Source organism: Accipiter gentilis, chromosome Z (genome assembly GCF_929443795.1).
Source record: "Accipiter gentilis chromosome Z, bAccGen1.1, whole genome shotgun sequence".
NCBI lineage: Eukaryota > Metazoa > Chordata > Aves > Accipitriformes > Accipitridae > Astur > Astur gentilis.
Window position 1 is genome coordinate 717,308 of NC_064919.1, and position 19,431 is coordinate 736,738.

At 66.5% G+C, this 19,431-nt stretch overlaps 2 protein-coding genes across 3 annotated transcripts; both read left to right on the forward strand.

Annotated features, from left to right (window-relative positions):
• Positions 1-70: 70 nt before the first annotated feature.
• AXL (AXL receptor tyrosine kinase) lies at positions 71-11,080 on the forward strand. 2 transcript variants are annotated; one of them, XM_049796582.1, is made up of 20 exons: positions 71-272; positions 1,352-1,550; positions 2,350-2,450; positions 2,530-2,712; positions 3,480-3,560; positions 3,632-3,747; positions 4,384-4,579; positions 4,940-5,079; positions 5,286-5,421; positions 5,758-5,787; positions 6,284-6,410; positions 6,488-6,570; positions 7,052-7,147; positions 7,253-7,330; positions 7,431-7,523; positions 8,019-8,140; positions 8,714-8,823; positions 9,239-9,398; positions 9,970-10,107; positions 10,528-11,080. In XM_049796582.1, exons 1-20 carry the CDS (start codon positions 200-202, stop codon positions 10,858-10,860), a joined length of 2,595 nt encoding a protein of 864 aa, XP_049652539.1. In that variant the 5' UTR covers positions 71-199; the 3' UTR covers positions 10,861-11,080. The 2 variants fall into 2 exon arrangements, with proteins under 2 accessions (XP_049652539.1, XP_049652538.1); XM_049796581.1 differs by having other exon boundaries at positions 72-272; positions 6,281-6,410.
• Positions 11,081-12,398: 1,318 nt separating this feature from the next.
• Positions 12,399-19,181, forward strand: HNRNPUL1 (heterogeneous nuclear ribonucleoprotein U like 1). The gene is made up of 15 exons (XM_049796580.1): positions 12,399-12,675; positions 13,699-13,833; positions 13,922-14,387; positions 14,472-14,545; positions 14,641-14,780; positions 14,854-14,953; positions 15,059-15,171; positions 15,260-15,526; positions 15,618-15,740; positions 15,815-15,943; positions 16,442-16,610; positions 16,690-17,001; positions 17,094-17,293; positions 17,390-17,524; positions 18,949-19,181. Exons 1-15 carry the CDS (start codon positions 12,426-12,428, stop codon positions 19,060-19,062), a joined length of 2,727 nt encoding a protein of 908 aa, XP_049652537.1. The 5' UTR covers positions 12,399-12,425; the 3' UTR covers positions 19,063-19,181.
• The last annotated feature ends 250 nt before the right edge of the window (positions 19,182-19,431 follow it).

Sequence of the window (19,431 nt, forward strand, 5' to 3'; positions counted from 1 at the left end):
CCCCCCCCCCCCCGCCATCCCCCTCGGGCGCGGTCGGTGCGTCCCGGCAAAAACTTTCCTCCTCCTCCTCCTCCGCCATCCCCGTCCTTCCTCCTCCTCCTCCTCCTCCTCCTCCTCCCCCTTAACCCCTGCCCGTCCCGGCACCGCGGGGCGCAGCCGGCGGCTCCGTTCCCCTCCCGGTGGGTGCCGGTGGGTGCCGATGGGGGGGGTCACCCCGGCGGTGCTGGCTCTGCTGGTGGCCGCCGCCCTGGGGTCGGGACCGGCCCCGCCCGGTGAGTGGTAAAGTGGGGGGGGGGGGGGGTGGGTCCCGGTAAAGGGTATTGGGGGGGGGGGGGGCGGAGGGGGGGGGAGAAGGACTTTGAGAGGGGGGGCACCCACTTTCCGATGGGACACTTTGCCGGCGGGGCGGCGGGGGGTGGGGGGTGCTGGAGGAGGGTCCTTTCGGGGGGATCACTTTGCGGGGGGGGGGGGGGCGGGTGTCCCCGGTCGTGCCTCAGTTTCCCCCGGGGCTGCTCCATCTCCCCGCTAGCCCCATAGAGGGGCCCGGCCCCCCCGCCCCCAGCAGAGGAGGAGGGGGGGGGGCCATGCTGTCGTGTCCCCCCCCACCCCAGCCCGGGGCCACCGCCCGTCCCCGCCGTCCCGGCCAGACATCTGGGGCTGGTTATGGCCGGGGGGGGGGCTGGTGGTGGGTGTGCGATGACCACGGCCGGGCCCCCCCCCCGGAACCCCCCCGGCCCCGTGGAGGCGGGGGGGGGGGGGGGGGGGGCAGATGCCAGGGATGCCTGAAGGCTCCCGGGGGAGCGGGGTGGGGGGGGGGGGGCACCGCGGCGGGGCCGTGACCCCCCATTTCCCTTCCCACGCCCCGCCGTGCCCCCCTCCCCCCTGCCCCGGGGACCCAGGTGTCCGGGATGGGGTGTCCGTGTCCCTGTGCCCCCCAACCTCCTGTTGGGAGGCACGATGGCCTCCCCCCCCCCAGCACTTGGGGTGTGCTCAGGGGGCTGGGGGGTCCTGGGGGGCAGTGAGGGTCCCAGAGGGTGGTGCGGGTCCCATGAGGGGGGTACTGGGGGGGTGGGGGGGGTCCCAGAGAGCAGTGGGGGTTCTGGGGGGTGGGGGGTCCTAGAGGGCAGTGGGAGTCTGGGGGGGGGGGGGGTCCTAGAGGGCAGTGGGAGTCTGGGGTGGAGGGTCCTGGTGGGGGTCCCAGGGAGCATTGGGGGTCCCCGGGGGTGTGGCGGGGTCCTGGTGGGGGTCCCAGAGGGCGGTGGGGGTCCCAGAGGGCGGTGGGGGTCCCGGCGGGTGGTAGGCGTCCCAGGAGACCCCCACTGAGGCCCCCCGGTGTCCCGTCCCCCCCCAGCCCTGTCCTTCCTGGAAAACCCCTCCAATGTCACCTCCTCACTGGGGAAGACGGTGCGGCTGCGGTGCCAGGTGCGGGGGGCCGGCGAGCCCCCCGAAATGGGCTGGCAGCGGGATGGGCACCCGCTGGAGCTGGCTGACAGCGACCAGGCCCAGGTGCCGCTCAGCGAGGATGTCTGGCTGGCCACCAGCCAGCTCAGGTGGGCCGCACCACGCCGGCGGCACGGCTGGCACCGTAATTCGCCGTACCGTGTTGCCCCGTGCCATGCCGTGTTGCGCCGTGCCGCGTTGCACCGTGCCGTGCTGCATAACACCAGGCCGTGTTGCCCTGTGCCATGTTGCTCTGTGCCGTGCCATGTTGCGTCGTGACGCACCGTGTCGTCCCATGACGTGTTGTGCCATGCCATGCCGTTGCTCGGTGCTGTGGCACGCCGTGCCGTACCATGCCATGTTGCCCTAGGCCCTGTTGTCCTGTGCCATGTTACCCTGTGCCACGCCACGCCATGCCATGTCTCCCCACGCCGTACCATGCCGTGCCGTGTTGCCCTGTGCCAGACCATGCCGTGTTGGCCCTTGCTGCACCATGTCACACCATGCTGTCCTGTGTTGCCCTGCGCCATGTCGCTCTGTATGGTGCTGTGTTGTCCCGTGCCAGATCATGCTGCGTTGCCCTAGGCCCTGTTGTCCCACGCCATGTCACACCACGCCGTGCCATGTCGCCCAGTGCCGTGCCACACCATCCCCTGTTGCCCCATGCCATACCATGTCACGCCGTGCTGTGACATTTTGCCCCATGCTGCGTCACACCGTACAGTGCCGTGTTGCCCCATGCCAGGCCATTCCGTGTTGCCTCTTGCCGTGTTGCACTGTGCCGTGTTGTCCCTTGCCATGCCGTGTCGCACCGTGCCGTGCCATGTTGCCCCGTACCATGTTGCACCGTACGGTGCCGTGTTGCCCTGTGTGATGCTGCGCGGTGCCCAACGGTGCGGTGTCCCACAGCATCCCGGCCATGCAACTTTCGGACGCTGGGCGCTACCGGTGCTGGGCACGCGCCGGCGGGGAGCAGCTCCTGTCCACCGAGGCTCACCTGGAGTTGGCGGGTGAGCGGTAGCACCCACGGGTGGGGGGGCACCCATGGGGGTCCCTGGCACCCCCTTAACCATCACCCTCCCTCCCCAGGGCTGCCCTTCTTCTTGGAGGAGCCGCAGGACCTGGAGGTGGGGGTCGACACCCCCTTTAACCTCAGCTGCGGTGCCCGGGGCCCCCCCGAACCTGTGCGGCTGCTCTGGCTGCGGGATGGGGCCCCCCTCAACTCTCTGCTGGACCCCCTGGCCAGGGCCCCCTCCACGCTGCTGGTCCCCGGTGAGAGGGGCTGAGGGGCAATGGGGGGGGCTGGGGGCAACAGGGAGGTTGGGGGACAACAGGGGGTTGGGGGACAATGGGGACATTGGGGGGCAATGGGGGGCTGGGGGCAGTGGGAAGGTTGAGGGGCAATGGGCGACTGGGGGACAATGGGGATACTGGGGGGCAAAGGGGGGCTGGGGGTAATGGGGAGGTTAGGGGGCTGGGGGGCATTGGGGGGGGTCAGGATGCAGCTGGGTTTGGGGGTGACAGGGGCTGAAGCCCGGGCATTGGGGGGTTCGGGGGGGTCAGTCATTCCCACCCAGCCATGCCAGCGGGGGGGGGGGGGGGGGGGGGCCGCCCTGTCCCGGGTGACTCAGCCTTGGGGGGGGAGCGGGTGGCCGGAGGTGACGCCACCGTGAGTCACCCCAGGGGACCCAGGCGTCCTGGCAGCCCCCCAGACCCCCCCCACTCACCCCCCCCCCCCCGCCAGCCTGTGGCTGAAGGGAGGGGCTGGGGAGGGGGGGGTCTGCACCCTACCAAGGCCACGGGTCCCATCCTGCTCCCCCGCATGTGCCCCCCCGTGCCCCCCTCCTAATGCATCTGAACCCCCCACCTTGTGCCCCCCATCCCTCTTGCCTCCTGCCTTGCGCACCTGCACCCCCTCATTCCACCATACTTCATGCCCCCCCATCCCTCCTGCACCCCATCATGCCCCCCCCAAGGCCATGCTGGGGAGGGGACCCCCCCCAAGACTCCCCCCCCCCTTTTTTCCATGCCCCCCCCAGGTCTGAACCGCAGCAGCTCCTTCTCCTGTGAAGCCCACAACGCCCGCGGTGTCACCACCTCCCGCACCGCCACCGTCACCGGTGAGTGGGGGGGCACAATTGGGAGGGGGGCAAGGGGGGGGGTCCCACTTACCCCCTCCCACCCCTCCCAGTGGTCCCCCAGCGCCCCCAAAACCTGGGACTGGTGAGGAGGGGGCCACACTGGCTGGAGGTGACCTGGGAACCGGGGGCCAGCGGGGAGACCCCCCTGCGCCTCTGCACCGTCCAGGTATGGGGGGGGACACCGGGGGGGGCACAGGGGGATGTGGGAGGTGTGGGGAACATGGGGGACACTGGAGACGGGGGGGAGCATGTGGGGCATGGATGGTACAGGGGGGCATGGGGGGTACTGGGAACATGGAGGGCATGGGGGGGTAATTACCCCAGGGGGTGCTTGGGGGTATATCCATGGCTGGGGACATCCCCATTGGGGTTTCACCGGGGTCAGGGGTGTCCCCAGTGGGGACAACTTTGGGGTCGGGGTGTCCCCAATATTGGGGTATCCCTGGGGCCAGGGCTGTCCCCAGTGGGGACATCCTTGGGGTCAGGGAGTCCCTGGGGTCATGGTGTCCCCAAGATTGGGGTGTCCCTGGGGTCAGGGATGTCCCCAAGGTGTGGGTGTCCATGGGGCCAGGGGTGTCCCCAGTGGGGACATCCTTGGGGTCAGGGTGTCCCTGGGGTCAGGGATGTCCCCAAGGTGTGGGCATCAATGGGGCCAGGGGTGTCCCCAGTGGGGACATCTTTGGGGTTGGGGTGTCCCCAAGATCGGGGTGTCCCTGGGGTCAGGGGTGTCCTCCGAAGTCAGGGTGCCCATGGGACCAGGCTCGGAGGGTTGGGGGGGGTCCCCGGTGACGTGTCCCCACAGGCGGTGGCTGAGGACGAGGACCTGAGCAGCGTCCCCCTGGGGGGGCTCTACAACCGGGTGGTACCCGTGCCCCCCTTCACCCACCGCATCGAGGGGCTCCAGCCCTTCGCTGCTTACCGGGCGCGGGTCTCCTGCCGCAGCACCCACGGACCCTCGCCCTGGACCCACTGGGTGCCCATGGCCACACTGGAGGGTGGTGAGTTGAGGGGGGGGGGGGGTCCCCATAGGGCTGGATGTGGGGCTCCCATTGGGAAACAGAGGGCTGGGGGAGGAGAATGGATGTGGGGGTCCCCATGGGGTTGGGGGACTGGATGTAGGGGTGCCATTGGGGAACAGGGGGCTGGGGGGGGGGGATGGATGTGGGCATCCTCATGGGGTTGGGGGGCTAGGGTTGGGGGGGCTGGATGTGGGGATGCCATTCAAGAATGGGGTCTAGGGGGGGGGGGCTCAATGCGGGGGTCCTCATGGGACTGGGGTGTTGGGATCCCCATGGGGAGAGGGGGCCAGGCACCCAGATGCCTGGGACCCCCAGCTGACACACACACACCCCCCCCAGTGCCGGGTGCCCCCCCTGAGAACGTGACGGCGGAGCGGGACGGCAACTGGGCACGGGTGCGGTGGGCAGCACCGCGGGGGCACCTCAACGGGGTCCTGCGGGGGTACCGGCTTGCCTACCGCAGCGCCCATGCCCCCGAGGTATGGCCCACCCCCCTGCACCCCATTGCACCCCATTGTACCCCATTGCTCCTCTCTGCAACCTGCTGCAACCCCTGCACCCCATTGCTCCCCCTGCACCCCATTGTACCGCGTTGCTCCCCTCTGCAACCCGCTGCACCCCCCCTGCACTCCATTGCTCACCCCATTGTCACCAGATTGCCCCCCCGGTGTGTGTCCCCTGGCAGGTGGTGGTGGACGTGGGGCTGGCGCAGGAGAAGACCCTGGAGCTGGCGCCGGCCGTGCAGAACCTGTCGGTGCGCGTGTCTCCCTACACAGGGGCGGGGGACGGACCCTGGAGCCCCCCCATCCTGCTGCTCGCCTGTGAGTGATGGCACCCCCACATCCCCGTCCCTGTCCCCCCATGTCCTTGTCCCCATTGGCCCCACATCCCTGTCCTCATCACTCCCACATTCCCATCCCCGTCACCCGTGTCCGTCTCCCTATCTCCCCCATGTCCTCGTCCCCATCACCCCCAAATCCCCAGCACCCCCACAACCCCGTCCCCATCACCCCCGTGTCCTTGTCCCTGGCATCCCCATGTCTTTGGCCCTATCACACCCACCCCTTGTTGTCCCCGTCCCCCCCAATATCTTCCCCCCTCAACATCCCCTTGTCCCCTTGACGTCCCCATGTCCCCAATGTCCTCTGTTGCCACAGCTGGAGAGACACCGTTGGAGACGCAGCCAGGTGAGGAGCCTGCGGGGATGGGATGGGGATGAGGATGAGGAGGATGAGGATGAGGATGAGGATAAGGATGGGCGTGGGACAGGGATGGGGATGAGGATGGAGATGAAGATGGGGATGGGATGAAGGTGCAGGTGGGGATGAGAATGGGATGGGATGAGGATGGGGATGAGGGTGGGATGGGACGAGGGTGAGGATGAGGATGGAGATGGGGATGAGGATGAGGATGAGGATGGGCGTGGGACAGGGATGGGGATGAGGATGGAGATGAAGATGGGGATGGGATGAAGGTGCAGGTGGGGATGAGAATGGGATGGGATGAGGATGGGGATGAGGGTGGGATGGGACGAGGGTGAGGATGAGGATGGAAATGGGGATGAGGATGGAGAGGAGGATGGGGATGGGATGAGGATGAGGATGAGGATGGGACAGCCAGGGTGGGGGCCAGGTGTTGGTGGCCATGTCCCCCCCCGTCTTGACATACCACCATCCCCAGCAGTGCTCCCGGCACCGGGGCTGGCACGGGGCTGGTGGCTGGTGGTGCTGGCCCTCGCCGTGCTGGCCAGCCTGGCCCTGGCCCTGGGCATCTTGGCGGCACGGCGCCGGCGGAAGGAGACGCGGTTTGGGTGAGCAGGACCCCCTGGCGCAGGACAGCCCCCCGACCCCACCAACTGTGCTGCAGCCACTGTGTGTCCCCCCCTAGGGAAGCCTTCGCGCCCCGCGGGGAGCCAGCAGTGCAATACCACGTGCGCAGCTCCTACAGCCGCCGCACCACTGAGGCCACGCGTGAGTGTCCCCGTGTCCTCATGTCCCCATGCACCGTGTCCCCCCATCCCTATGCACCACATCCCCCTGTCCCCCTGCCCCATGTCCCCACATCCCCCTGCCCCATGTCCCCCTGTCCCATGTCCCCCTGTCCCCCTGTCCCCTTGCACTGTCCCCATGTCCCCCTGCACTGTGTCCCCCTATCCCCTCGCAGTGTCCCCATGTCCCCCCGCACTGTGTCCCCATGTCCCCCTGTCCCCTCACAGTGTCCCCATGTCCCCACGCTCCCTGTCCCCCCATCCCTATGCACCACATCCCCCTGCACTGTGCCCTCCTGTCCCCATGTCGTCCTCCCCGTCCCTCCGCAACCCTCCCCGGTGCCATCCCCATGCCCGTCCCCGTGCCGGGGGGGGTGCCTGCCGTGATGCCACCCGCGGTCCCCCGGGGTGCCAGCGGTGACACCAGCGGTGACGCCAGCGGTGCCATCGCCCCGTCCCCACAGTCAACAGCCTGGGCATCAGCGAGGAGCTGAAGGAGAAGCTGCGGGACGTCATGGTCGACCGACACCGCGTGGCCTTGGGCAAGACCCTGGGCGAGGGTGGGTGTCACCGGGGTCGCCCTCCTGTGGGCCACCCCCATAGTGGGGTCATCCCCCCCACACCCCATGGCACCCCCAGATTCGCCCCCACCTTGTTTCCCACAGGGGAGTTTGGGTCTGTCATGGAGGGGCAGCTCAACCAGGACAACTGCGTCCTCAAAGTCGCCGTCAAGACGATGAAGAGTAAGCGCAGCCCCCGCCCCTGCACCCCCTTCTCCTGGGTCTCCCGGGACCCCCCAAGACCCCACAGGTCCCCCTCTGACCCCCTACTCCCCCCCCCAAGTTGCCATCTGCACCCGGGGGGAGCTGGAAGACTTCCTCAGCGAGGCCGTCTGCATGAAGGAGTTTGACCACCCCAATGTCATGAAGCTGATCGGTGAGGGACCCCCCCCTCACAGGGACCCCCATGGGGATGGGGGGGCTGCCGAGACACACCCCCCCACCCCAATGGGGTTCAGGACTGGGGCTTCATTCCAGGTTCTGCACCCCCCATAGGGATCTGTACCCCCCTGTTAGGATCTGCACATCCCAAAGAGTCTGCACCCCAATAGGGGTCTGTACCCCATGTGAGGGTCTGCACCCCACATTGGAGTCTCCTGCCTGTATTAGGGTCTGCACCCCATTCAGGGTCTGCACCCCAGATTAGGGTCTGTACCCCAACAGGGGTCTGCACCCCACGTTGGGGTCTCCCCCCATATTAGTCTCTGCACCCCAGATTAGGGTCTGTGCCCCACACTGGATTTGTCCCCTGTATTAGGGTCTGCACCCCATAGGAGGGTGTGCACCCCATTCGGGGTCTGTTGTGCTTTTGGGGGTGGGGGGTGTCACGAGGGTCCCAGATGAGCGAGTGGGCCTGACCCCCCCGGGGCAGGGGTGTGCCTGCAGAGTTGGGGTGCCGAGGGTCTCCCCGCGCCCGTCGTCATCCTGCCCTTCATGAAGCACGGGGACCTGCACAGCTTCCTGCTCTACTCCCGCCTTGGGGACAGTCCCGTGGTCAGCCGGGGAGGGGTCTGGGGGGCTTTTGGGGGGCTCAGGGGCAGGGGCGATCCCAGGGGGGTCTGGGGGATTTGGTGGGCTTAGTGGGGCTTGGAGGGCTCAGGGAGGGTGGGGATCCAGGGGGAGTATGGGGAACATGGGGTTCAAGGGGCCTTGGGGAGTCTTGGGGGGGTGTCTGGTTGGGGAGGGGTCTGGGGGGCTCGGGGGGGGCTTGGAGGGGTCTGGGGGGATCAAGGGGACAGGGTAAGAGGAGGCTCAGGGAGTCTGGGGGGGTCTAGGGGGCTCAGGGTGGGCTTGGAGGGGTCTGGGGGGGATTGGGGGGGATTTGGGGTTCAAGGGGGCTCAAGGGAGTCTGGGTGGGTCAGGGCATTCAGGGCGGGCCTGGGGGGCTCGGGGGGGTCTGAGGGGCTCAGGGGGGGTCTGAGGGGCTTGGGGAGGGTGAGGGGGGTCTTGGAGGGGGTGTTTGGTGGGGCTGGGGGTGCCTCTGGGGGCCTAAGGAGAAGGGGGGGTCTGGGGGATATGGGGTCCCTGGGGAGGGGGGGCCCATGGTTGAATGGGGTACCCCCCCAGGCGCTGCCACCGCGGAGGCTGGTGGGGTTCATGGCCGACATCGCGGCGGGGATGGCGTACCTGAGCCGCAGGAACTTCGTCCACCGTGACCTGGCCGCCAGGAACTGCATGTGCGGACATGGGGGGGGCACGGGGATATGGGGGGACATGGGACAGGGAGGGCACAGGGGGCATGGGGGGATGAGGGGGGCGCGGGGGCGTTTGGGGACGTGGGTCTGGGGAGAAGGGGATGGTGGGGAGAAGGACGGGGACACAGGGACGTGGGGATGGGGACGGGGATGGGACGGGAAGGGGGATGAGGATGGGGACATGGCGTCATGGGGGGGGGACGTGGGGCTGGGGTGGGGACACTGGGGGACATGGGGAGACATGGGGCTGGGGACATGGGAACTGGGACCAGGACAAGCAGGGAACGGGGATGGGGATGTGGGGACATGGGGATGGGGATGAGGAAGGGGCCATGGGGCTGGGATGGAGATGGGGTGACAGGGTGATGGGGTGACACCCCCCCTCAACCCCCCCAAGGCTGGATGAGCGCCTGCGGGTGTGTGTGGCGGATTTTGGGCTCTCCAAGCAGATGGGGGGGGGCCAATACTACCGGCAGGGCCGGGTGGCCCCCGTCCCCGTCAAGTGGGTGGCCCTGGAGAGTCTGGCCGACCGCGTCTACACCACCAAGAGCGACGTGGTGAGACCCTCGGGACCCCCGTGTCCGCCCAGCACCCACCCCCCCGGGACAATGCGGGGGGGGGGGGGGTCTTGGGGGGATCCTGGGTGGGTCGTGGGGGGTTGATCGGGGGATCCTGGGGGAGATGGGGGGGTCCTGGGGGGGGGATAAAGGCGGGTTGGGGGAATCCCATGGGGGTTTGAGGGGTCCTGGGGGTTTGAGGGGGTGTGAGTGGATCTTCGGGGGGGAGGATCAGGGGGGCCCTGGGGGGATGGGAGGGTCTGGGGGGGTTGAGGGGGGGCGGGGGGGCAGGGAGGGGGTGACAGTGGGATCCCAGAGGGGTTTGAGGGGTCCTGGGGGGATCCTGGGGGGGATCAGGGGTGTGAGTAGATCTTTGCGGAGGGATCAGGGAGTGCAGGTGGATCCTGGGGGGGGGGACAGGGGGTGGGATCCCAGGGGGGTCTGAGGGATCCGGGGGGGGTGTGGGGGGATCAGGGGTGTGAGTGGATCTGGGGGGGGAATGAGGGGGTACAGGGGGATCCTGGGGGTGTAGGGGGTGCAGGTGGATCCTGCCCCCCCCCCCCCCCCGCAGTGGTCCTTTGGGGTGACAATGTGGGAGATCGCCACACGGGGCCAGACCCCCTACCCCGGGGTGGAGAACAGTGAGGTCTACGACTACCTGCGGCAGGGCCACCGCCTGCGGCCCCCCCCCCCTCTGCCCCCCCCACCTGTGAGTGTACACACACACCCCCTGGGGACCCCCCAATACCTGCCAGAGCCCCCCAGTCTGCTGCCACCCCCCATATCCCCAGTGTCACCCAGGGCCACCATCTGCGGGCTCCCTCCCTTGTCGTGAGTGCCCCCCAGGACCCCCCGCATCCCCCATGCCCCCCCCCCCCCCAAACCCACCAAGCCCCTGGGAACCCCCCAGATCCCCCCAGGAGCTCCCACAGACCCCTGGGACCTCAATCGCCCCCAGCCCCCCCCCCCCCCAATCCCCTTGGGACACCCCCCAAGCCCCCCCCCCAGCCCCTGGGACCCCTCTGAGTCCCCCAAGACCCCCACCCAAAGCTCCCTAAGTTCTTCAAGCCCCATGAGATCCTGACACCCCCCCGCCCCCCGGGCTGTTTTGGGGGGTGCTCCCCCCCAGGTACGAGCTGATGCGCCGGTGCTGGGCTGTGGACCCCCGGGAGCGACCGAGCTTCGAGGAGCTGGGGGGGGCCCTGGAAGCCGCCCTGCGGGGGTTGCCCCCCCCCCACACCCCCCGACCCCCTCTATGTCAACATGGAGGAGGGGGGTGCCACTGGGGGGGCCCCCCCCCAACCTAAGCAAGGATGGGGGGGATCCCCCAGACCCCCCCGCAACCCCCCTACCCGAGGGGGCTCCTGGGCGTTATGTGGTCTGCCCGGCCCCCCCCCCCGAAAGCGGGAGGCCCCCCGGGGACCCCCCAGCCCCTTGCGCTGCCTCTGAGGAGGGGGCTTGAGCGGTGCCCCCACACGCACACCTCAGCCCTCCCCCCCCCCGCCAGCTGCCTCACTGCCAGGGCCCCCCCCCCCCGTGCCTCTCCGCTCGCTGGACGGACTTGGGGTGCCCCCCCCCTCCGAGGGACGGGACCCCCCCCAAGGTACTAGGGCATCCTGGGGACCCCTCCCAAGGGCAAGGACCCCCCCCAGGTACTAGGGCATCCCGGGGGGACCCCCCAAGGGCAAGGACCCCCCCCAGGTACTAGGGCATCCCGGGGACCCCCCCCACGGGCAAGGACCCCCACACACACGTACTAGGGTATCCCAGGGACCCCCCCAAAGGGCAGGGAACCCCCTGGCCACCTCCCCAGGTACGAGGCCATCCTGGGCCCCCCCCTTCCCCAGGGGTGGGCCCCCCCGAGGTACTAGGGCATCGGGGGAAACCCCCAAGGGCAAGGATCCCCCCCCAGGTACTAGGGCATCCTGGGGACCCCCCAGACCCCTCCCCCCAGTCTCCTGGAGCATCCTGGAGTCCCCCCCAAAGCCTGGGACACCCCCCCCACCGCCCCAGAGGGAAAGACACACACACACACACCCCCCCTCCAGCACCGAATCCCTCCCCCAGGGACCCCTCAAAAGGCCAGAAACCCCCCCAGGACCCCCCCCCCCCCCGCCCTGCACTTTACGCGGCCTCGGGACCCCCGGGAAGGGGGTGACCCGTTGGTCGCCCCCCGGGGGGAGCCGGGGGGGGGGGGGGGCCATGCCCGCCCCCCTACACACGCCGGGCCCCCCCATAAAGCCCCTTGTCCTGCACCCGTCTCGGCTGCTTTGGGGGGCTGAGGGGGAGGGGCGTGTGGGGACACGGGGGGGGCGTGGGTGGGCACAGGGGGCGGGATTTGGGGTTCGGGGCCAAAGCGCCCGGAATTCGGCCAATGGGAATGCGGCGCTTCCCGCCCGCCAGCCAATAGGAGGTCGGCTCTCGTTGCTAGGCAGCGCGGGGCGGTAGCACGCGTAGACGCCGCCGGGGTTCCCCCAATGGTGTCGCGCCCGCCCCAGCCCGCCCGCGGCTCCGCCAATGGGGGGCGGCAGCACGGCTCCCGGCCCGCCAATGAGAGCCGGGCTGGAGTCGCCCCGCCCTCCGTACGAAAGCAGCCAGTGGGAAGTGAGCGCCTTCCCTGTGGGCTCGCCCCTACCCTGACAGGCAGGGAAGCCAGCCAATGGAAGCGGAGGCAGGGCGCGGGGTCGCTCTCGCCGCTATTGGCCAGAAGGCCGCGTGAGCCCGCCCTCTCCCGGTGTCAATCAAGACGGCTCCCGGGGGCTGGCCCCAGCGACCCAGGAGGAGGAGACAAACGTCCTTCCAGCCAATGAAGAGCCGCGTTACAGCGCAACTCCCACTGCCGTCCAATGAGCGCCCGCTTTGCAAAGCGGGACTGAGCGGGAGCTGGGCGAGAGAGGCGGGGCCGGCGCGGAGGGGCGGGGGCGGCGTGCTGCCCAATGGACAGGCGCGTTACAAGCGGCGGGACGGCGACGGACCAATGGCGGCGCGTTTTGCAGAGCGGCGCGGGCCGGGGAGGGGAGGAGGGCGATGGCGGCCATTTTGAGCCGGGCCCGTCGGTGGCGCCTCGATGGCCGGGCCGCGGCGGCGTTGAGCGACGGGGCCATGGACGTGCGGCGGCTGCGGGTCAACGAGCTGAAGGAGGAGCTGGGCCGCCGCGGCCTGGACACCCGTGGTCTCAAGGCCGAGCTGGCCGAACGGTTGCAGGCGGCTCTGGAGGCGGAGGATGCCCGGCGGGGGCCTGATACGGCCGGCGGGGACCCGGCCCCCGACGGACACTGTAAGGGCCGTGGGGTGCCCGGGGCCCCGCGCTGAGAGACGGGTCGGGTCGGGTCCCCTCCCTGCTCCCTCTCCGGTAGCCCCCGGCGGGGCTGGGCTCGCCCCCTCCTCCAGGGCCCCGGCCCCCCTTCCCTGAGGGGCCCGACTCCACGGTCCCCCCTTCCCTGAGGGGCCCTGTGCCCCCCCCAGTCCCCCCGGTCCCCCCGTCCCTGAGGGGGTCTGTGCCCCTTTCCCTGACGCCTGTCCCTCCGTTCCCTCAGGGGCCCGGTTACCACGTTCCCTTCCCAATTCTTTCAGGTGGGGTCCTTCTACTTCTCTCTCCCTGAGGGGGTCTGTCCCCCGAGTTCCCCCCCCTTCTCCCCTCCTGTCGCAGGGGCCTGCCCCCCCTGCCATCCGGGTTTTGCCTCCCCCCACGCTCTGGGCACCCCTGACAGCGGCTTCACTTCCCTGAGAGCTGCTGGGGCCAAGCAGGGCCCCCCCATCAGTGTGGGGCTGGGCCACATCCCAGCATCGTTGTCCCCCCCCACCCCGGCCAGTTCTGATCTAGGGGTGACCCTACGTGGGTTTCATCTGCCCCCAAGCGTGCTGTTGCCCCTAAAGCGGTTCAGGGAGCTCAGGGGGAGGCTTTGCTGCCACAGCTGTGGGTTAGGGGGGTCAGGAGCAGGTGGGGGGCCGGCGTGCCCAACGCGGGGAGCAGCTCTCCACCGTCGCCGCCATTCCTGTGCCGGCAGCCGTTTCCCCTCGCGCTGCTTTTGCCAAGTGCTTCAAGTTTAAAAACCAAACCCTTCTGCCGCAGGTGCCCATCGGGGCGCGGACTCGCTGGTCGCCGTGCCGGGGATCCCCTCGGCGAATTCAGGGTGACCCCACGAGCGGGATGCCGGATCCCTCGTCCCGCACTGGTTCTGATCGTCCCCACGGGGCCGCTGATGCCCGCCAAGTCCCCTTCCAACCTTGTCTGTCCTCTTCTCCAAATAAACCGGTAACACCTGACTTATTTCCTGCTTTTTTCCCCCTGGCTTTGAAGATGGCATCGACACCAACAGCCACACGAGCGAGCCCCAGGGCTACCAGCCATACGAGCATAGCGGCCTCAAGCCAGACGCAGAGCCCGGCTATGAGAGGAGAGGATTGGACCAAGAACACCCTGTCCTGCACCAAGGTAAGGGTCGGGGGGGCCCGCCGGCAGCACTATGGCTGTGCCGGCCTGGCTCCCACTGTTTCCACACCGCTCGCTGTTCCTCCCGCAGAGATGAAGCTGCCGGAAACAAAGCCAGAAGATCCCCCTGCTCCCACCTACAACGTTCCCCCTCCCAACTACAGCGCACCTGCTCCCCCCTATAACATCCCCCCGCCCCCCACCTACAACGCACCCCCAGCTGGTTACGGTGCGCCGCCGACCGGCTACACCGCTCCTGCCTACAGCGCGCCACCGGCCGGCTACAGTGCCCCGGCCCCAGGTTACAGCGCTCCCCCCGCCGCCTACAGCACCCCTCCTGCCTACAGCACCCCCCCACCCACCTACAGCACCCCCCCTGCCTACAGTGCTCCCCCTGCTGCCTACAGCACCCCTGTCCCCCCCACCTACAACGCTCCCCCGGGTGGCTACAGCGCGCCGGACCCCTCGCAGCCCCGGCTGCCGCCGCCGCAGCCCCGCAAACGGCTGTATGAGGAGCAGCGGGGCCGGGGTTATTACGAGCACCGCGAGGACAAGAGGTGAGTGCTCCCCGAAATCCGGTGTCCCGCAATTCAGTGCGTTCGCCCCTCTGCCGCGCTGAGCCATCCCTGTTTCCGCTCCAGGGGCCGCTCACCACAGCCGCCCGCCGAGGATGATGAGGAGGATTTCGACGACACGCTGGTGGCCATCGATACTTGTGAGTGTCCCGAAAAGCGGCGGGGGGGTGGCAAGAGAAACCCCCCCCTCCCTGGCTGGGGAGCCTGACACGTGGCTTCCACCCCTTACCTCCAGACAACTGCGACCTGCACTTCAAAGTCGCCCGGGACCGGTACAGCGGCTACCCCCTCACCATCGAGGGCTTCGCCTACCTCTGGTCGGGCGCCCGTGCCACCTATGGCGCACGGCAGGGCCGTGTCTGCTACGAGATGAAGGTGAGTGACGCTGGGTCCCGCCGAGGTGTCCCGGCGCTGGCGATGACGTCCCCAACCCCATCTCTCTTCCCAGGTTAATGAGGAGATCTCTGTTAAGCACCTGCCTTCTACCGAGCCAGACCCCCACGTGGTGCGGGTGGGCTGGTCGCTGGATTCCTGTAGCACCCAGCTGGGTAAGGGTGCGGGCAGCTGCCACCGCTGGGGTTTTGGGGTCTGCGGTGGTGGGGGGCTCTCCCCCCAGCCTGAGCATGGCCTGGCCATTCCACCCCCCTACCCAGGTGAGGAGCCTTTCTCCTACGGCTACGGTGGCACTGGCAAGAAGTCGACTAACTGCAAATTTGAAAACTACGGGGAAACCTTCGCTGAAAATGACGTCATTGCCTGCTTGGTGGTGAGTCCCCTCGCCGTCCCGTGTCCCACTGGCGTGCCCAGCCCTGCTGGCCCCCACCTCGGGGGTCTCACTGCTGTCCCCACCGCAGGACTTTGAGTGCGGGGAAGAGGTAGAGATGTCCTTCATGAAGAACGGCAAATGGTTGGGGGTGGCTTATCGGGTGCGGAAGGAGCTGCTGGGCGGCCGGGCCCTATTCCCCCACGTCTTGGTGAAGAACTGCGCCATTGAGTTCAACTTTGGGCAGAGAGAAGACACCTATTTCTCTGTCCCACCCGGTTTCACCTTCATCCAACACCTGCCTGTGGCCGAGCGTGTCCGCGGCACCCTTGGTCCCAAGAGCAAAGCCGAGTGCGAGGTGCGGAGCTGCCAGGATGAGGCTGGAGGTGGGGAAGGAGATGACGGCGCGGGGCCTAGCCATGACGCCAATGCTGCCTCTTTCCACCCAGATCCTGATGATGGTGGGCTTGCCTGCTGCGGGGAAGACGACGTGGGCTGTCAAGCACGCGGCCGCCAACCCTTCCAAGAAGTACAACATCCTGGGAACCAATGCCATCATGGATAAAATGAGGGTAAGGCGTCACCCATGTCCCCTCTGCCGTGCCTGCCAGGCCCCCAACCGGCATCATCATCCCCTCTTCCCCAGGTGATGGGTCTCCGGCGCCAGCGCAACTACGCAGGACGCTGGGATGTCCTCATCCAGCAAGCAACGCAGTGCCTAAACCGCCTCATCCAGATTGCCGCCCGCAAGAAACGCAATTATATCCTCGATCAGGTAGGGTGGCAGGGACATCCCCATCCCGGCATGGGACATCCCCCCAGGGTGGGACATTCCTCAGTGTCCCTGTCCCCACGTTCCTTGGGGTCCTCTCATCCCCACGTTCCTCGCTGTCCCTGGCACGGGACATCCCTCACTGTCCCACACCCCTCAGTGTTGCATCCCCCTCACCAGGAGACTGAGGCCAACCCATGTGTGACACCCAGTGTCCCTGAAAAGTGTCTCAACCTTTCACCGTACGCTCTCCCTTCCCTGTCCCTGCTCTGTTCCCCACTGAAAACATCTGTTTAGAAGACAAAAGCTGCTTTTTTCCCCAAAATGGTCCTGTGCCGCGTGGTACAAGGGAATTGTCTAAAACGGGTGTTTCTTTCCCTGCTCCCTCTGGTTTAGGGTGAAGTACCTCTGGGTGTTTCTGGGGAGGGAGGGGGAAAAAAAAAAAGTCAAAACCTCCTGAACCAGCAATAACAACCTTTTTCTGCCTGTTCCCACCGGCAGACCAATGTCTATGGCTCGGCCCAGCGCCGAAAAATGCGTCCCTTTGAGGGTTTCCAGCGTAAGGCCATCGTCATCTGTCCCACCGACCAGGACCTGAGGGACCGTACCGTCAAACGGACCGATGAGGAGGGGAAGGACGTGCCGGATCACGCCGTGCTGGAGATGAAAGGTGGGACCCTCGGCGTGGGAGGGTTTTTTTGGGGGAGGGGGGGGGGCCTTTTTTTTTTTAGTGTTTTCACCTGTTTTAGCCAATTTCACGCTGCCGGAGGCGGGCGAATTCCTGGACGCGGTGCTGTACGTGGAGCTACAGCGGGAGGAGGCGGAGGCATTGGTCCGGCAGTACAACGAGGAGGGGAGGAATGCTGGACCACCCCCTGAGAAACGTTTTGACGGAAGCGGCGGACGCCCCCCCACTTTCCGTGGTCGTGGCGGTGGTTTCCAACGTTTTGATGGTCGCGGGGGGAACACCGCAACCACCACTCGGGGTGGTTTCCAGAACCGTGGCGGCAGTGGAGCCGGCTTCCGTGGCGGCGGCGGAGGCAACGGCGGCACTGGCACAGGTAGGAACCCCTCCCCCAAATCCCCCCCACGCTCTTTACCCCATTTTTTGTGCCACCCACTTCCCGCTTTCCCCCCCGCACTGTTCCTGTAGGATTCAACCGCGGCGGTTACACCTCCAACCGCTGGGGCAGCAACAACCGGGACTCCACCGCGAACAACCGGGGCGGTTACAACCGTAACACCCAACCTGCCGGCGGCTACAGCCCAGCTCGCGGCTCGACCGGCTACAAGGCGAGCGGCAGTACCCCCCCGGCCAGCGCAGCCCCCCCCAGCTACAGCCAAGGGCAGCAGGTACCCCCATCCTGCATCCCCCTAAACAGGGGATGCCCCCCCCACCCAGCAACCTCACCCTGGTTCTAACCGTGCCCCCACCACCACCCCTCCCAGGGCGGCTACGGCCAGGGTGGCTACAACGCCCCCAGTTATGGCTACGGCAGCTACGGCGGCTATGGGCAGAGCTACCCCCAGCCGCCCCCGCCCACCGGGCAGAGCTACGGGCAGAGCTACGGGCAGTACCAGCAGGTGCGGGGGGGCTGGTTTGGGGGCAGGGGGGCACTTGGGGAGGGGAAAAAAAAAACCAACAACAGCATTTTGGGGAGGGGAAAAACAATCCCAGCGTTTTGGGGGGGGGAACCCCCAGTGTTTTGGGGAGGGGGGAAAAAAAAACCCCAGTGTTTTGGGGAGGGGGGGAAAAAAACCCCCCAGCGTTTTGGGGAGGGGGGGGGAAACCCCAGTGTTTTGGGGAGGGGAAAAAAAACCCCAGTATTTTGGGGAGGGGAAAAAAAACCCCAGTGTTTTGGGGAGGGGAAAAAAAAACCCACTACCCCAGTGTTTTGGGGAGGAGGAGGGAAATGGTGATTTGTGGGGGGGGGATGTTGGGGTGAAACTTTGGGGTTTGGGGAGAGTGGGGGTGGGACTTTGGGGTAAAGCATGCATTTTGTGAGAGGAGGGGGGGATTTTGGGGCAAAACGCGTTTTGTGGGAGGAGGGGGGGATTTTGGGGTAAAATACGTGTTTTGTGGGAGGAAGGGGGATTTTGGGAGGAGAAATTGCTGATTTGGGGAAGACGGGGGTGAGGTTTTTGGAGTGAAACACCCTGCTTCAGAGGATGGGGATGGGGTTTTGGGGAGGAAAACACTAATTTGGGGAGGGAGAGGATATGGTTGTTTGGGGTTGAAACTATTTTTTGGGAGGGTGGGGATGGGCTTTTGGGGAGGAAAAGGTCAGTTTTGTCGGGAAAGGGAATGGGATTTTGGGGTGATATCCCCTTTTTGGGAGGACAGGGATGGGGTTTGGGGGTAGAAACTCCATTTTTGGGAGGATATGGATTGGATTGTGTGAGTAAAATGCCAATTTGGGGAGGAAGAGGATGGGGTTTTGGGGTGAGACTTCTATTTTTTAGGAGGTTGGCGTTTTGGGGTGAAACTTATTTTTTGGAGGGATGGGGATGCATTTTTGTGGAGGAAAAGGCTAATTTGGGGAGGGAAGGAGATGGAATTTTGGGAGGAAAACCCCTTCTTGGGAGGATAGAGATGGGTTTTGGGGAGGAAGGGGATGGAATTTGGGGGTAAAATACTCCTTCCTGGGACCTAGGGCATGGAATTTTGGGGTAAAAACTCCCACCTTCTTGGGAGGACAAAGAAGGGATTTGGGGGTGATAACCCCTTTTTGGGAGGGCAGGGATTTGGGGACAGAACCCCCCTTTTTGGGAGGACAAGGAAAAGATTTTGGGGTGAAAAAAAAACCTGTTGGGGAGGGCACCAGTGGTTTGGGGGGGGGGGCAGAAATGCTCATTTTCTGAAGGCTGAGATTAAGGATGGGGAATCCCCCCTTTTTTTAAGGCAACAGCGATGGGATTTGGGGGCAGAACCCCCCTTTTCTCAGCAACAGGGTTTTGGAGGGGGGAACATGGGGGTGCTCACTTCCCCCTTTTCTCCCCGCTCCCAGTATGCCCAGCAGTGGAGCCAGTACTACCAGCACCAGAGTCCCTGGCCCCCCTACTATGGCACCTACGACTACAGTGGCTACGGCAGCTCCCAGGGGGGGGCCAGCGCCCAGTGACCCCCCACCCCCCCTCTTCCCCCCCCCCCGTGTGTGTGTGTGTCCCCACCTTCCCCTCCCCAAAACGTTATGGGATTTTGTGTTTTTTTGGTTTTGTTTTGTTCCCCCCCCTACCTTGCTGTTAAAAAAAAAAAAAAAAAAAAAAAAGGAAAAAAAATTATTTTTAACTTCAAAACGAGACTTGGGTGGTTGGAGCCTCCCCTGCTTTGGGTCACCCCCTCAACCTCTTTTTTGGGCCACGTTTCCCTTTTTGGGCTGTTTTCCCCCCATTTGGGCCCATTTTCTTTATTTTTGACTCCCTTGGTTTCACCTGTTTTCCCCCATTTTTCCTGCCTCCATACCCTCCTCATTGGGTCCTTCTGGGCCCCC

Coding starts and splice junctions, on each gene's coding strand:
- AXL (XM_049796581.1), top strand. CDS start 200: ATGGGGGGGGTCACCCCGGCGGTGCTGGCTCTGCTGGTGGCCGCCGCC. Junction 6,411..6,487: donor CGGAAGGAGACGCGGTTTGG/GTGAGCAGGACC, acceptor GTCCCCCCCTAG/GGAAGCCTTCGCGCCCCGCG. Junction 7,148..7,252: donor GGGCAAGACCCTGGGCGAGG/GTGGGTGTCACC, acceptor TGTTTCCCACAG/GGGAGTTTGGGTCTGTCATG.
- HNRNPUL1 (XM_049796580.1), top strand. CDS start 12,426: ATGGCGGCCATTTTGAGCCGGGCCCGTCGGTGGCGCCTCGATGGCCGG. Junction 12,676..13,698: donor CCCGGCCCCCGACGGACACT/GTAAGGGCCGTG, acceptor CTGGCTTTGAAG/ATGGCATCGACACCAACAGC. Junction 17,294..17,389: donor GCTACAGCCAAGGGCAGCAG/GTACCCCCATCC, acceptor CACCCCTCCCAG/GGCGGCTACGGCCAGGGTGG.